Below are 13504 nucleotides of genomic sequence, written 5' to 3' on the forward strand. Positions count from 1 at the left end.
CCCTTACTTACCGAGTATGTTCCAATACAAATACATCCTTTCGCACTATTCTTTGAGTGCATTCTCAGGCTGTATAGCCCATCAATTCGAACATTTTATGTATAGGTTCCTGCCCTCCAAATGCGGATGACACGGCCAGGATGTTGAATCTCAAGTTCCATTCAAAGACGCCGATGTCTAGAAAAGATGGGATCACGAGCTAATATATGCGTTAGATGTATAGAAAAGCGCTCGCATGTTGGAAAAGATCAATTTCGCGCAATGAGTCAATTGACTATTGACACTTGAAAACACGTTCTAGCCGTTCCTCGCACCTCATCATCTTCCAGACCGGAAGAAAACTATAAGAGAGGACATCAAAGAAGCTCAAAAAATAACCAGTTCTTTCATCAGATAGTACAGAGCAAAATTTCATTATTTTGGCCAAAAAAGGCTCTGCAAATACTACTTTTCCAATTCCCAGCACCGACGCGACAAGGTTGAAGATCAAATCTCTGTCTAACCAAAGCAGCCACTTGGTTAAAACAAAAAGGGGGGGAAAACAACAAAGCTGATGGAGGTTTAATTACTGCATAAGAGGGGACACAAATCGATGCATTAATCATAGAATGCTACATCAGCTAGAACCCCAAGTGAAATTAGGCCAAACCAGCTGCTCAGAGAAATTAGGATCTCCAAGAAAATCCCCACTGATTGAGAGCTTCTGGAAAAACAGAAATGTCTTCAATGATGTTGGCAAGGAAGCAGTTGATACCAAACTAGTCACACCTTAAATATTGAGTGACCCACTTGAAATGCCAGGGCATGATAGTTTTCGGGAGCAGCAAAATCAGCCTCTCATAGCTCTGGCACATGATCTCATGAACCTCACGTGCAGAACCTATTGTCTGGCGGAATAGCCATCTATTAATTCAGAGTACAAAACATCACTTCCAACTGTTACATACAAGAGGTTGCCAGAACATTGTGCCATGGCCCGAAGGAACTGCAGTCTTGGATGCAAGTCCCATATGCAAAGTAGATAATAATCACAAATCTTCCAAGTAAATCATGGACTCGCTACTGGATTGTATCTCATAATTCTTTCTCATGGAATGATCTTCAGAATAGTCATCATGATTCGCAAAGTTGCAGTCAAAGGCATCAGCTAAATCTGCCTCAAATAAACCCAGCCCACATAATTTTACGTACATCCCATAACCTGCAGCTTTTAAGCCTTCCGACACCAAGTCCCACAATGGTCCAGAAATGTCACTACTGTTCATTATGCTCAAAAGAGTTTCAGATAAACCTGGTTGCCAGAATATGACAATAGCACAGCTCTTATCTACCAAGCGAACATCGAAGTTTTCGGAGAAGACTTCGTGTGACCCCTGGAGCTGGCTCTTCAGCAGTTTAGCTGACAACCCCTTTCTAAATCCCCAGAGAAAAACCACATCCTTGCAGTTTACCCTTCTAGTATCGTTTCTCCAAATGCTGATAGACTCTTCAGGTGGATCTGCAGAAGGCCATGGTCTGTAGATGTTGGCAAACCGTTCCAGGGTCCCAGCCTGATGATTACCATCAGATTTGCTGCTCTCAGAAGCAGATCTCAGTATGGAACACAGCTTCGCAAACAAGTGACATATCCTTACAACATTAAGACCATGAATCTTGCCTTCACATCCGGTAACTGATGAAGCCAAATATGGAAAGCAGAGGTCAGTCAAATAAAATTCAGGCAACAAGGAATGTTCTTAACTTTAGTGAATTCTTCAGTAAGATATATATGTATGTACATTAACCAGTGTATTTCATAAGTCTTCCCCAATCAGATACTCCAACGTCAGGTCTCTATCCATATAGATTACAATGTGGACCTTTTAACTGCTATAGGACAAATGTTCACACAGAGGAGCTACATTAAATGTTGCAATTAGGCACCTTCAAGGTAGGGATAGTTTCCTGATATCGCGGTCAGACAGCAATAACTTTCCACAGGACCACCCCCCAAAGTAGGTGCCTCCAGTAAAAGTGGAAAATGTCCAGAAATAAATGTTTTATGTGCATGCTTACAAGCAATAGTGCATCAACCAACTGACCTGGTGAAACTTCCACATCAATGGGTGCAACGAACCGATTATTCAGGAAGGAAAGTGCCGTGGGTATATCGGTTGTCTTGCCCAAGGGAGCAATTTCCTTCATCAGATGATTGACATCAAATACTTGGGGGAAAACTAAGCATAAGGACTGAAGGAACTCATCCACAGTTGAAGGCAGTGGAGCGAGGAACATTGGATAGATAGATGCAAAATCTGTTTAGGATGGAATTAAGTCTACAAATAAGAAGAAATGATAGATAATAGTAATATAATGAAAAGTTTAGAGATGGAAATGGCAACGTATGGAGTTACACCATTAAGAGAATTGTGGGAAACAATAGGTTTCTGAGCAGCAGAAATCAATTCGATCACCTCTCGGAAACCTTGAAATGCCTTTGTTTGCTCATGTTCAAGATTTCGAAGCTCTTGCTGTAAGCCACAGAAAGATCATTTAGACAAGAATGTATAACCACACAAATGTGTAATCTGTTGACCTCACAGACCTACCTCTAGAAGAATCTTGTCCTCTTTCGAACTTGTTAGTATGACACGAACTGCCCAGGCTCCAGCACCCTTTGCTGGAATAATTAAAGGAACGAGATCTTCAGAGAATTCTGCCAAAACCTCCAGTATGCCAAGAGATTTAAAGAATCAGCAGTACTCAAAGATATAGAACTGAAAAAACTGAACAGTTACCGAAAGAGCCAACTCATTTCAGCCAGGTAAATTAAGTAATTTCAGAGGAAGTACCTCAAGTACAAGTTGCACTTGACGTTGGCTACAAACATCTAGAGTCATGGATGGTCTTGATCCATACTCTTCACTCCCTAAGATAAGTTTCCTCATTGATCTTACAAAAGGTTCTGTGCATGAACAATAGAAATTAATTGACCACATAAAAACAATAAGGTAACATCAGAAAGTAAATGAATCCACAGCAATGATATGTTTACCATCGTTCCTTGTGCTTGAATCCTCAAATGCATTTTTCCATTGCTTAATGCGAGATCTGATCCTCTCAAGAAAAACTGCATCTGCTACAGAAGGGCTCGAAGAGGATTTCTCCAGATATTGACCATGTACTGGAATCCCCTTCCAAACTTTAGCAAGACATTCTTGCTCTCTGGATAAGTATGAGATTCCTGTAACATAAAGCATCAATCTTCTATTCATCCAATGTTGCTCACTTGTTATCTGAAAGGTTGTCAAAGATTTTGCCTTTCCTCAATAATGGTCTGCAGTGATTTACTTCTTGCAAAACCTAAAAGCGTTACTAGTCGTTGATAAAGGGAAAGTGATGCAGACACGCAAAACTGAACCCTCCTATGAGGGCTGTCCTTGTCCCTGAAGTATCAGAATGTGAATTATCCATAAAAATCTGATCCATTAAGGAGCATCATGTCAATTTCCAAAAGTGACATCTGTAAGAATGAAAAAACTTCTAGAGTAATGATGAGTTTGAGTGAATCCCAGTTATCAAAGGGTATAGAAGAGAAGCAACAGACTCTCAAGGCACTACTTGAGGATGAAGGATTATCTCAATAGGACAGACATTCTGAAACGAAATCCTATCTATCCAGTGAATAGTAGACAAAGTTCTCCTTTTGATGATGCGGTATTGGCTAACGGAAGTGAAAATATGGTTCGCAATACAAATCTCAAGAGTTTCTAGGCAGGAATCCCACGAAAAGAACCAGGCTCACCATCGTAAATGCAGGCATTGAAGTCGAAACCTTCATCAACCATGGAAGCCAAATGTGACGACTGACAAACGAAGCTGTAAGATGGCCTCTTGATATCCAGTTCATCTCTAGGGAACAAATGGAAGTTATATCTGCATCAAACCAACAGACAGAAATAATCAAAACTTCCTCTTTGCCATTACAGCAGTAGATTGCACTTCATGAAGCAATTCCATCCAACACTGCCACATTTGAACTTTTCGAGATGCTTAAGGCAAAAATTCAAACGGCAGCAGAGATAACAAGGAACATAAACACAATTTGTGTAGGCTAACTCATCAATCTCTCTCCTCACAGAACAAATAAGTAGAAGATAATTTCCGAGTCCCATTCTAATACACCAAGCTAATAGCAACTTCAGAAACAACTAAGACCCCATAGAGTTCTGATCATTCCTGTATACTGCGAACGCTCCACTTCTCAAAGGGGAAAAAGCTCGGCGGCGACGAGACGGGGAACTCACGGATGCGCGACCACCTTGGTCGGCCCGACCTCGAAAGGGCAGACGGCGAACTGCAGGACCTGGAACTTCTCGGCGGCGTGTCTGGCCTTGGCGTAGGCGGTCTCGAGGGTGTCGAGGCGGGAGACGCGGTGCCACGGGGCGGAGGGCCAGCCGGTCCGCCGCAGCGACACGGCGACGAAGTCGGCGCCGGAGACGTGGGCCCGCAGCCGCTCGAGGGAGTCGGCGAAGTTGGACTTGAAGACCTGGGCGACGCTCCATTTTCGCGCGCTGGCGCTGGCGCTTGCGCCGGAGGTGTTCGTGCAAATGCGCCGGAGAAAGGTCCCCCGGCCATTTGCTTCGAGCGCCGGCCGATCTTACTGGACTTGGCCCTTTTATACTGACCATCGAGCGCGTCGCGAGGCGATTTTGGGCTCAGCAATTGGGCTCCGACTCGTGCCGTCCCAAGTCCACACGAAACAAATCCATCGGAAATTCCATGATTTTTTTACAGTGGAGTCGGTTGTCTATGATGGGCGGGCGCTCGTATCTTAAGTTGAACCGAAATTTAGTCTTTTTGACCCGATCGAAAGATGATTATAGGCGGATTGATTTGGGGATCATGACCGTAATTTCTCTTGCTTTGCGGCTACTAAACATGCCCATTGGAATCTTTCGACTGAACTAGCCCGGTCAACAAGAACAAGGCCAAAAAAAACAAACAAAAACGTATCTGTCATTTCATGTGCAGTTATGTCGGAAGTTCCATGCTCATGTACCAAGCATGAGATGGATTTCACGTTCATGATGTGAACTTTACGGGAGAGATGCAGAGGATGAAAAGGAGAGAAATTCTGATCACTCTGCCAATTTAACTGTTTTCCCTCCATTTCGAACGAATCTTCATATTAGCCCCCTAAATGTATTACCAGAAAATGCAAGCAGAGTGACCGGTTCTGTTTCATGTCCAGTCGATAGCTTCAGCATCAGCAGATCAGTGCGCTTTCGGGGAACAACTGCCGAAGCATTTTGATGTTGAAATTGAAATGCACGTTTGTTGTCCCTCTGTATAAACAATTTGTGTTCTATTGACATCTTTATGTTCCTCCAGATTTCATATCAGAGGTGGAAGGAGAAAAGCACGAGATGGAAGAAAGTATTTCTCCGAATCTCTCTCTCCCTCCGCTCTCTATTCTGCAATTACGGGCATTGAAAAGCACGCCACTTTCCCATCATATCCGCTTTCCTGCCAGAAAACGGCTGTAGAAATCCAGTGCCTCTCGAGGTTTGTATTCTGGGACCGTGTGTCCAGCTCCCTGCACCAATGAAGACCAGAAGAAATACTAGTAAGTCGAATATCGTTACAGCTTATTAACATACTGCAGGAGAATGCATATGCAAAGCACATTTCTTGCAGACCTTGATGGTTAGGAAGGTGAGGTTGTTTTCATATCCTTGAAGGTACCTGCAGCCAAATGAAGTATTAAATATTGCAACCCCGAGTTCACAATAATGGCTCAAAAATCTAAGAAGGAAGTAAAATCTTCGGACTCTGTAGGGTCATGCTGAAATACCCGGCAACTTGATCATTGGAAGTCCAAGGCCACCACTCATCCACGATTTTATACCCCATAGACCTTGTCCATGCTTGGGTACCGGTGTAGGGAAGGCCCAGATCATGATCACCACTGCCACAAGCAAAACAGTTGCAAATTCCATCAGTAGCTGAGGAAGAAAAACTCCGTCACATTCGTGTGATTAATAACGTCAAATTGGCCAAAAGTTCACTGATACATCTGCAGGTGCATGTCAAAATATCTCCATGGTGTAGAGGAGGAAACAGGACCAGGAATCATAGACAAATTCGCATGTATAAAGAAATTATTCTAAAAGCAGTTTAGAGTAGTTTTCTTATTATTCCCACAGGTACTTAGTCTCAGTAATCGTAAAAATTCACAAAAAGCATCCATATGGAGGTTAAAGAACCACAGTAGTTTCCTTCAAATATCTCAAAAATTCAGCGTACACCAGGGACCCTGATAATCTCCTGAACAGTGCTGACAGTGCATTTCACATGGTTGAAGTTAAATTGCAAGGAAGGCATTCAATATAGAAGAATTGCTCTTTATGTTCCTCTGTCACAAGCGAATGAATCGACCTTGAATCTTTGAATTTGATGTTGAGACTTTTTCTACTATGCCTTACTATCAGTGTGTGAATTTCCAATAGTTGCTTTGGCTCAGACCCAGCACTCTTGTATCTTTATTCATCAGTGTGTCCATCTTTCATCAAACACATGCACAAGAATATAGTGGCCCACCGGGAAATCTTTAGACATCAGCATTCCATTTGGGTGCAGAAAAGCATGACACAAGTACAAGGGAAAGCAACGACTCCAAAGTTGATAAGGAGGGATATATTAACAGCATAAAAAGGTTGAGTTGAGTCATATTGCCAGAGTAACATATATCTCTCTTGCCTCAATATATTTCGACCATATTTGCACTGTCTGCCAGTAATAAGTCTGACGAGTTTTTGCAAGACAACCATTCTAATACAAAAGCTCATAGGCCTGCATCTTTTAATGAGCTAATAAAGCACTGATATTAAACTGCATTAGGCTTTCTACCTGTATATGAGTGCTCGATACCCCCTAGCAGTGAGGTTTTTGTGGTACTTAATCATGCTTCCAGCATCATGATAAAATGAGATTCTGTCTGTGCATAACTTCCAAGTGCCCGCCATGCTTTGCTGTTTGTAGTTCAAGGACCATATAAGTAATAAACCAAGAAGAAATGGGAAGTTGCAAGTAATTAATGATATTTGCAAAAGCACACCTCTTCTGCATGAATCGCTTTCCTGACATCTTTATCATTCAGCCACGTGGTCGCAACTTCATCATCCTGGAAATGTGTATGTAGTTCAGAATCCTCAACTAGTTATCAAGTGAAATCAGATAGAGATACTGGGGAGAAGGTAGGGAGGAAACAAGAAGATCAACGAGAACACCTAGATGAGGGTGCCACGTACACCGATTAATAGAACAACAATCAACTGTAGCTGAAGGGACATCTTACCAAAAGAAGTAAAGAATAACAAACATGTTAATATACTGAAAAGTTTACAGCATATAAACCATGAATACAACGCAAGCAATGTGCAAGGATGCAGATTGATATAATGAAAGCAATTGCAATAAAATAACAAAAACGACAAAAGGCAATAGAGTTTTATGCAGAAATAGTTTGTAAGTAAGGTCTTTTAGGCAAGGCAAACTTACAGTTCATGAAGGTGGACAAAAGAATCAACGATAAAGAGATGCAGTGCAGGGGGACTTACAGTGCATGGAATAGAGTTGCTATTGAGAAGCTCCGACCATGTTGGAACACGTCCATCCCTCACAGGAGCTCTAAGAGGCCAGGCACGGCCAAACATCCTATTTCTCACAGGAAGAGGTCGCTCAGTCTCTCCCAATCGCCTAAAGCTAGCAGGTAACCTGTCATTATCAGCCGGAACTGACCACGTTGATGGCCCATGGTAGCATGGTTCTAGGATGTCATATTTGTTTAAACCACCTACATCCTGGGATCAATCAAACTCTTGAGTGATAGGAGAAATTTTAACAAAATCATCCACTATCCTCATTTGCATGTGATAAAGGGGCAGTTGTCACACGCACCTGATCAACTTTTGTGAGTTTGCTCTCACAAGTTGAACTGAGTGGCTTATAGTAATTCCCCTTGCATTCCCTCTTAACCTCCTGCGGAATAGCATTATCAATTTTGCTGCTCGACTAATTTAATCACATGACAGATGCATTAGGCAGTTCTTGTCCCTCCCAATTAGACAGTAGGTTGGTCCGTCAGTAGTCTCCAGGGGACTAGATTAGGCTTTAGCTCTCCAAACCAACAATCATGTGAACAAATTAACAACAGCACAAGCATTAAGAAGAAGATCGAGTAAGCAAATACTGAGGCACTAGAAGGCTATCAACAAAAAGCTTCACAAGAAAAGGCTCGATATCTATGCCCAAAGCAGCAGCCAAAAGGGGCTTTACTCTACCTCAAACAAGTCATCTGAAATCAGGCCCATCCCATGCGCAAATGGAATGAGAGCGTTGCCGTCAAATTCCTCATCAGTGTCTCCATTACCAACAATATAACCCTGTCAATTCAAACATATTATTTGACCAAAAAAACTCAATTATATTAGAAGCATTTGATCAAATTTGACAATCTGATTGCCTAGAGAATGTACCTTGAGATTGAGAACGGGCTTCACTCCAGTATCAATACCTGCCAAAGGATTTATATTTGCAATTAAAGGTCAATACTAAATCAGGTACTAAAAACTGCAAGAATGCGTACCATTCGCTACTTCAATCGCAAGAGTTGGCACATAGATCCCTGCATACGACTCTCCAGCTATGAAGAATGGGTTGGGAAGGAACTCCGGGTAGAGCTCAAACCACTGACTCACAATGCAACATGTTGTCAAGACAAATTGATATGAGAGAGAGAGAGAGAATATCATACTTACGATAACTTCAACTTTTGTACCTTGAGGAGAAATGTATGAGAATCAAGAGCGGTCTTTATGTCACCAGTTTTGTAGTCGCTCGAATTTTTGGAATAAGAAAATCCAACACCAGCAGGAGAATCCAAGTAAATAATGTTGGAGACCTATGAAGTCAAAATCAGAGGAGGCAATCTCATTAAAAGCGTGACATTCATAGTTGACAAGAGGAGTATCATCTTATGTTCAGCTGCTTCAGATTTTTTTTTTTTTCTGTATTATCGAAAATCCTTTGGACAAATCTACGATCTTACCAAAAATAAATAAAAATCTACGATTAGGTTTCAACCTTGGACCAGCTGTAGGGATAGGGGTGTGCAACGGAAACCGCCCGAACCGGGAACCGGCCGGACCGGACCGGACCGGTCGGTTTCGGGCGGTTCTAGAGGGTCTCGGTCCGGTCTCAGGTTCCTATTTTTGGAACCGGTGACCGGTTGGTCCGGTTCCCGGTTTTGGGGTCGGAACCGGACCGACCGGACCGACCGGACCGGACCGACCATTTATATATATTTATTTATTTTTAGTTTCTAAACTAATTTGCAGTACTCATCACCATATTCATTTTTCCTCTCGTAACTCTTAAGCTAATTCCTCCCCCTTTTTTTAGTTTCTGAACCTATCTACAGTAACCATCACATCATATTTTCTTTTCCAAATTTTGCAACTCTTACTTTCCCTTTCCCTCTCGTAAGCCTAACCCCTCTCTTTCTTTTATTTAGTTTCTACTCTAATCTACAGTAGCCATCACATCAACTTCCATTTTCCCAAATTTTGCAATCCAATTCGGCGGCAATTCTCACTTTGCCTTTCCCTCTCAAAACCGTAACCCCTCTCCTCTTGCTCGCTCGACGCCTCGCCACCTCACGCCTCAGTCGTGCCGATGCTTGGCTCTCGTCTTCCGAGTGCTTCGTCGCAACGTCTCGCCTCACACCTCGCTCCCTCGGACGCTCAACTCTCTTCCTCCTCCGAGTGCCTCGCCGCAACGTCTCGCCTCACACCTCGCTCCCTCGGATGCTCGTCTCTCTCCCTCCTCCGAGCTCCTTGCCCCGATGCCTCGCTTCACTCCTCGCTCGCTCTGACGCTCGGCTCTCTTCCTCCTCCGAGCGCCTATCCACGAGGTCTCGCCTCATACCGCGCTTGCTCGGACACTCGGCTCTCTTCCTTCTTCGAGCTCCTCTCCCCGACGCCTCGCTCGCTCTAATGCTTGGCGAGTGCCTCGCCTTGATGCCTTGCTTGCTCTGACGCTTGGCTCACTTCCTCCTTTGCTTCGCCTGAGATCTGCGCATTTACGCTTGGCTCTCTTCCTCTTATGCTTTGCTCGAGATCTGTGCATTCCTGCTCTTTGGAGTGACTTTTGCCTCCTGACTGACATAGGTGCGTTTCTCGGCTTCACTTTCGTCGGTTTTAGATTACTGTCTTTTTGTAGCGTTTGTTTCAGTATGATCTCACTTGATATAGGTGTGGTGGTCTCATTGGAGTTTGCTTGGTTGTTTAGTCTCTAAATGGGTCTGCTGATAGGTCGTGCGAAGCATGTAGCAGTAAGTCGTAGCCTCCCGTAGTCGCAGCCTCGCCTCATGCCTAGCTTCGATCAAGTTGCTTAAGCCTTGACGTCGACACCTTCCCCTCTCACAACCTTGCCTTCGGCCTTGCTCAACACTGAAATGCCTTTCCATTGTCAAAATTGGTACATTTTCTCTTTCTCCACAAGTTGTGAAAATTTTAATTGCCAATTGATTCATTGATTCGGGGCAATCCTCTGAGTTTTATGAAATGAAACAAGTGATGGTTCATTGGAACCGGACGGACCGACCGGACCGGTTGGTCGGTCCGGTTCTCGGTTCCAAGACTAGTCGGTCCGGTCCACGGTCCAGAAAAGTGGGAACCGGTCCTCCCGGTCCGGTTCCCGGTTCTTGGGTGGAACCGGACCGAACCGGGAACCGATCACCCCTATGTAGGGATTCAAATGCAGATGCGGTAGGCTTTGCTGTGTCTTTGCTGCTTCAAAATCGAAACATCCTGCGGAACGTCATGGGGTCAAGTAGAAGTGTACAAAATGAAGTCTTCCATTCTAAATTGAGCTTAAGATGACAATTTCATATAACTACAATCTCAGGGAATCTTTCAGCCAAGATGTCGCTCCAGAGACCTTCGTAATAAAAACAAAGCTTACGTGTTGCGTTATGTAGTGAGCACAAAATTGAAACTGCCTATCACGACGAGCTGTGCAAAAGACAAGTGGAAACCTGAGAGAGGGTAATCAGATGATCATCTCTCACACCAGTTAGACAACTTTATTCCCATTAGCAACTCATGAACTTACCAAAACAATAACCAAATTCCAGTGAAGCTCGTGGTCTAGAATCCCCAGACAGAACATGATTCCACTACGGTGGGCGATGTGAAAGTTTAATCTTGATAAAATGAGTCAACACGAGTGTGGATAACAAAAAGTCTGTACCATGCTCATACACGAAACCATCAAAGCTCGAGCATCCCGGTCCTCCATTTAGCCACAGAACCACCGGATCCTTCGATGGGTCCCCTTCCGATGTCGCAAAATAGTAGAACAAGCGCTTCTCATGGTCCGGATCAATCGTCACGTACCTTCATCCAAAACCCGAATAGGAGACAACAATTACGAGCAGACTCGATACAACAGTACAAAACGCCAGAACTAGCGAATACAGAGTTTTATCTTCCCCCTCCATATCAATAGTCAAAGACCCTAGGCTTCGATAAACGACGTAAAGCAGCGACCTTTGAGTGTAAATCGGAATAAAGTGGCGTACCCAGAATAGTGTTCGGAAGGGAAAGAGCCATTGAACCCAGGAAGCTGAGTAATCAGAGCGCTCTCGGGAGCACACAGAGTCAACACAAAACAAGAACACAAGAGAACCAGCGCACCACCGTACAAGACAAGACCACTCTTGGCCATGGAAATGTCCTGTCCTCGGTCCCACTGATGGATCGATCCTCAATGTCCGCGAAAAAACAAGGATAATGATTGATATGTAAGAAGAAAGACTATTTATATAGATAGATTCCGAGCCAAGAAAAGAGATACCATCTGGAGTGTCGTCGCTTTTGTGCTACGATTAAGAAGACAAGGTGAAACGCTGCAAAAAATTCATGGTCTCTCCTTTAAAACTGACACAAACCGACAGGTGCCGTGTCCGCAATGATTCTCTTCCCAGTGGCTGAGTGGTTTAAAGAAAACCCATCTTTTCTTGGAATGATCCGGACATGGGTTTCTTGATTTTCATTGGACCCGAATGAAAAACTCCTGCAAGAAAATCTTCATCAGAGATTATTATTATTATCATCATCGTCATTATCAGCACCATTACAATTCGTGCGGGTGTTAAGAGTTTCAGGCTTCCGGGGATTCCTGGGTCAAATCCGATCTGGGGCGTGAGGAATGTTGGCGAGGGAGTGAATTAGCAGTTCGGGCAGCGCTGAAGTGGCTTCGACGGCACCAGATGCACGAAGTGCTTCTGTACTTCCCCCTGATCTGCCAACGCCCGTATCAACCCACAGCTTATCCGCGGTTAAATGTATTATGGGCCGGTCCAAAACGCCATAGACTTCCAGGTCCAAGATTGCACTAACCTGCTGGGCCAATTAGGAGGAATTGTTATCCGTTTTGAACAAGAGATTATAATAAAACGGCCAACTAGGTCGCCAGGCCCACCGAGCCAGCTCTCTCTCAATGGACTGGATTATAAATTCATCCAATTCCCTTTGATTGCTCTTTCGTTCGGATTGATCCTTTTGTAATCCGTCATTTTCGGTTTTGGTAACGAATATCAGTTTTTCCGACAGAAAAAAAGAAAAGAAAAGGGAGGCCAACGAGGCGGGAGAGAGAGACTGAAATTGATTCCATCCAAAGATAAAGAAAAAGAAAAAGGCTCCTCTCAGAGAGAGAGAGAGAGTGTTTGAGTTGTCCTTGCCCATTTGTTGGCTTGCCAATCATGATGGAGGCGTCAAATTCCATTTTTCTCTGTCTGGGTTCGGATTGCCGGGTCGCGAGCGTGCGGTGGCGGGTTTCTTGGTACAGAGAAATATTGTGAAAAAGTCGCGTGATAGGCCGCAATGATTTCCCACAAATGAATGATTTGAAAAATGATATCATAAAAATGATTATTTATAATGATCATAAAATGCTATCTCTACCAAATATGCTATCTCTACCAAACTGGCATTTTTATATCGATCACACAAGCGTAGCACAGCAATTTTGACTCAGCAAATGGGCTCGGACTTGTATCGTCCCAAGTCTGCACAAATCAAATCCATCAAAACCATTGATCAAGGGCTCTGATAGCCATAATTTCATGATTTCTTTTTACAATGGAGTGGGTTGTCTATAATGGGCAGCACTCGTATCTTTAGTTGATCTGAAATTTAGTCTTTCTAACCCGATTGAAAGACGATTATAGGCGGATTGATTTGCCGATCATGACCATAATTTCTCTTGCTTTACGGCTTCTAAACATGTTCATTGGAATCTTTCCACTTCACTAGCCCAGTCAATGAGAACAAAGCAAGGAAACAAACAATAAAGTATCTGTAATTTCATGTGCAGTTATGTCGGAAGTTACATGTCCGTGTACCAAGCAATGAGATGAATGCTCGTGACCGCAATAAGGATTTGCATATGCCAATTT

At 43.5% G+C, this 13504-nt stretch overlaps 2 protein-coding genes across 3 annotated transcripts; both read right to left on the reverse strand.

The window, feature by feature from the left end:
- Positions 1-356: 356 nt before the first annotated feature.
- On the reverse strand, positions 357-5357 carry LOC104456481 (poly(A)-specific ribonuclease PARN-like). The gene is made up of 9 exons (XM_010071286.3): positions 5192-5357; positions 4287-4638; positions 3785-3915; positions 3035-3223; positions 2832-2944; positions 2589-2705; positions 2396-2510; positions 2082-2294; positions 357-1672 (listed from the first exon to the last, which is right to left on the reverse strand). The coding sequence occupies exons 1-9, from the start codon at positions 5355-5357 to the stop codon at positions 1029-1031; spliced, it is 2040 nt and encodes a 679-aa protein (XP_010069588.2). The 3' UTR covers positions 357-1028.
- LOC104456479 (serine carboxypeptidase-like 20) lies at positions 5152-12329 on the reverse strand. Of its 2 annotated transcripts, XM_039300640.1 has the most exons (16): positions 11902-12329; positions 11627-11810; positions 11296-11441; positions 10789-10853; positions 9127-9138; positions 8822-8944; positions 8630-8732; positions 8520-8557; positions 8325-8426; positions 7942-8022; positions 7602-7844; positions 7100-7165; positions 6892-7013; positions 5837-5950; positions 5682-5727; positions 5152-5578 (listed from the first exon to the last, which is right to left on the reverse strand). In XM_039300640.1, exons 2-16 carry the CDS (start codon positions 11770-11772, stop codon positions 5495-5497), a joined length of 1491 nt encoding a protein of 496 aa, XP_039156574.1. In that variant the 5' UTR covers positions 11773-11810; positions 11902-12329; the 3' UTR covers positions 5152-5494. The 2 variants fall into 2 exon arrangements, with proteins under 2 accessions (XP_039156574.1, XP_039156573.1); XM_039300639.1 differs by having other exon boundaries at positions 11627-12329.
- Between the last annotated feature and the right edge of the window lie 1175 nt (positions 12330-13504).

The sequence above is a fragment of the Eucalyptus grandis genome, chromosome 8, assembly GCF_016545825.1.
Source record: "Eucalyptus grandis isolate ANBG69807.140 chromosome 8, ASM1654582v1, whole genome shotgun sequence".
NCBI classification, from domain to species: Eukaryota; Viridiplantae; Streptophyta; class Magnoliopsida; order Myrtales; family Myrtaceae; genus Eucalyptus; species Eucalyptus grandis.

What these genes read in the sequence shown, in the direction of transcription:
- LOC104456481 (XM_010071286.3), bottom strand. Translation starts at nt 5,357, where the DNA reads ATGTCAATAGAACACAAATTGTTTATACAGAGGGACAACAAACGTGCA. An exon ending in TTCAAGCACAAGGAACGATG is followed by an intron (nt 2,945 to 3,034) that starts GTAAACATATCA and finishes GTTCATGCACAG; the next exon opens with AACCTTTTGTAAGATCAATG. An exon ending in TTCCCACAATTCTCTTAATG is followed by an intron (nt 2,295 to 2,395) that starts GTGTAACTCCAT and finishes CATCCTAAACAG; the next exon opens with ATTTTGCATCTATCTATCCA.
- LOC104456479 (XM_039300640.1), bottom strand. Translation starts at nt 11,772, where the DNA reads ATGGCCAAGAGTGGTCTTGTCTTGTACGGTGGTGCGCTGGTTCTCTTG. An exon ending in TTTCAGATGACTTGTTTGAG is followed by an intron (nt 8,023 to 8,324) that starts GTAGAGTAAAGC and finishes GCTATTCCGCAG; the next exon opens with GAGGTTAAGAGGGAATGCAA. An exon ending in TCCAATGATCAAGTTGCCGG is followed by an intron (nt 5,728 to 5,836) that starts GTATTTCAGCAT and finishes ATTTGGCTGCAG; the next exon opens with GTACCTTCAAGGATATGAAA.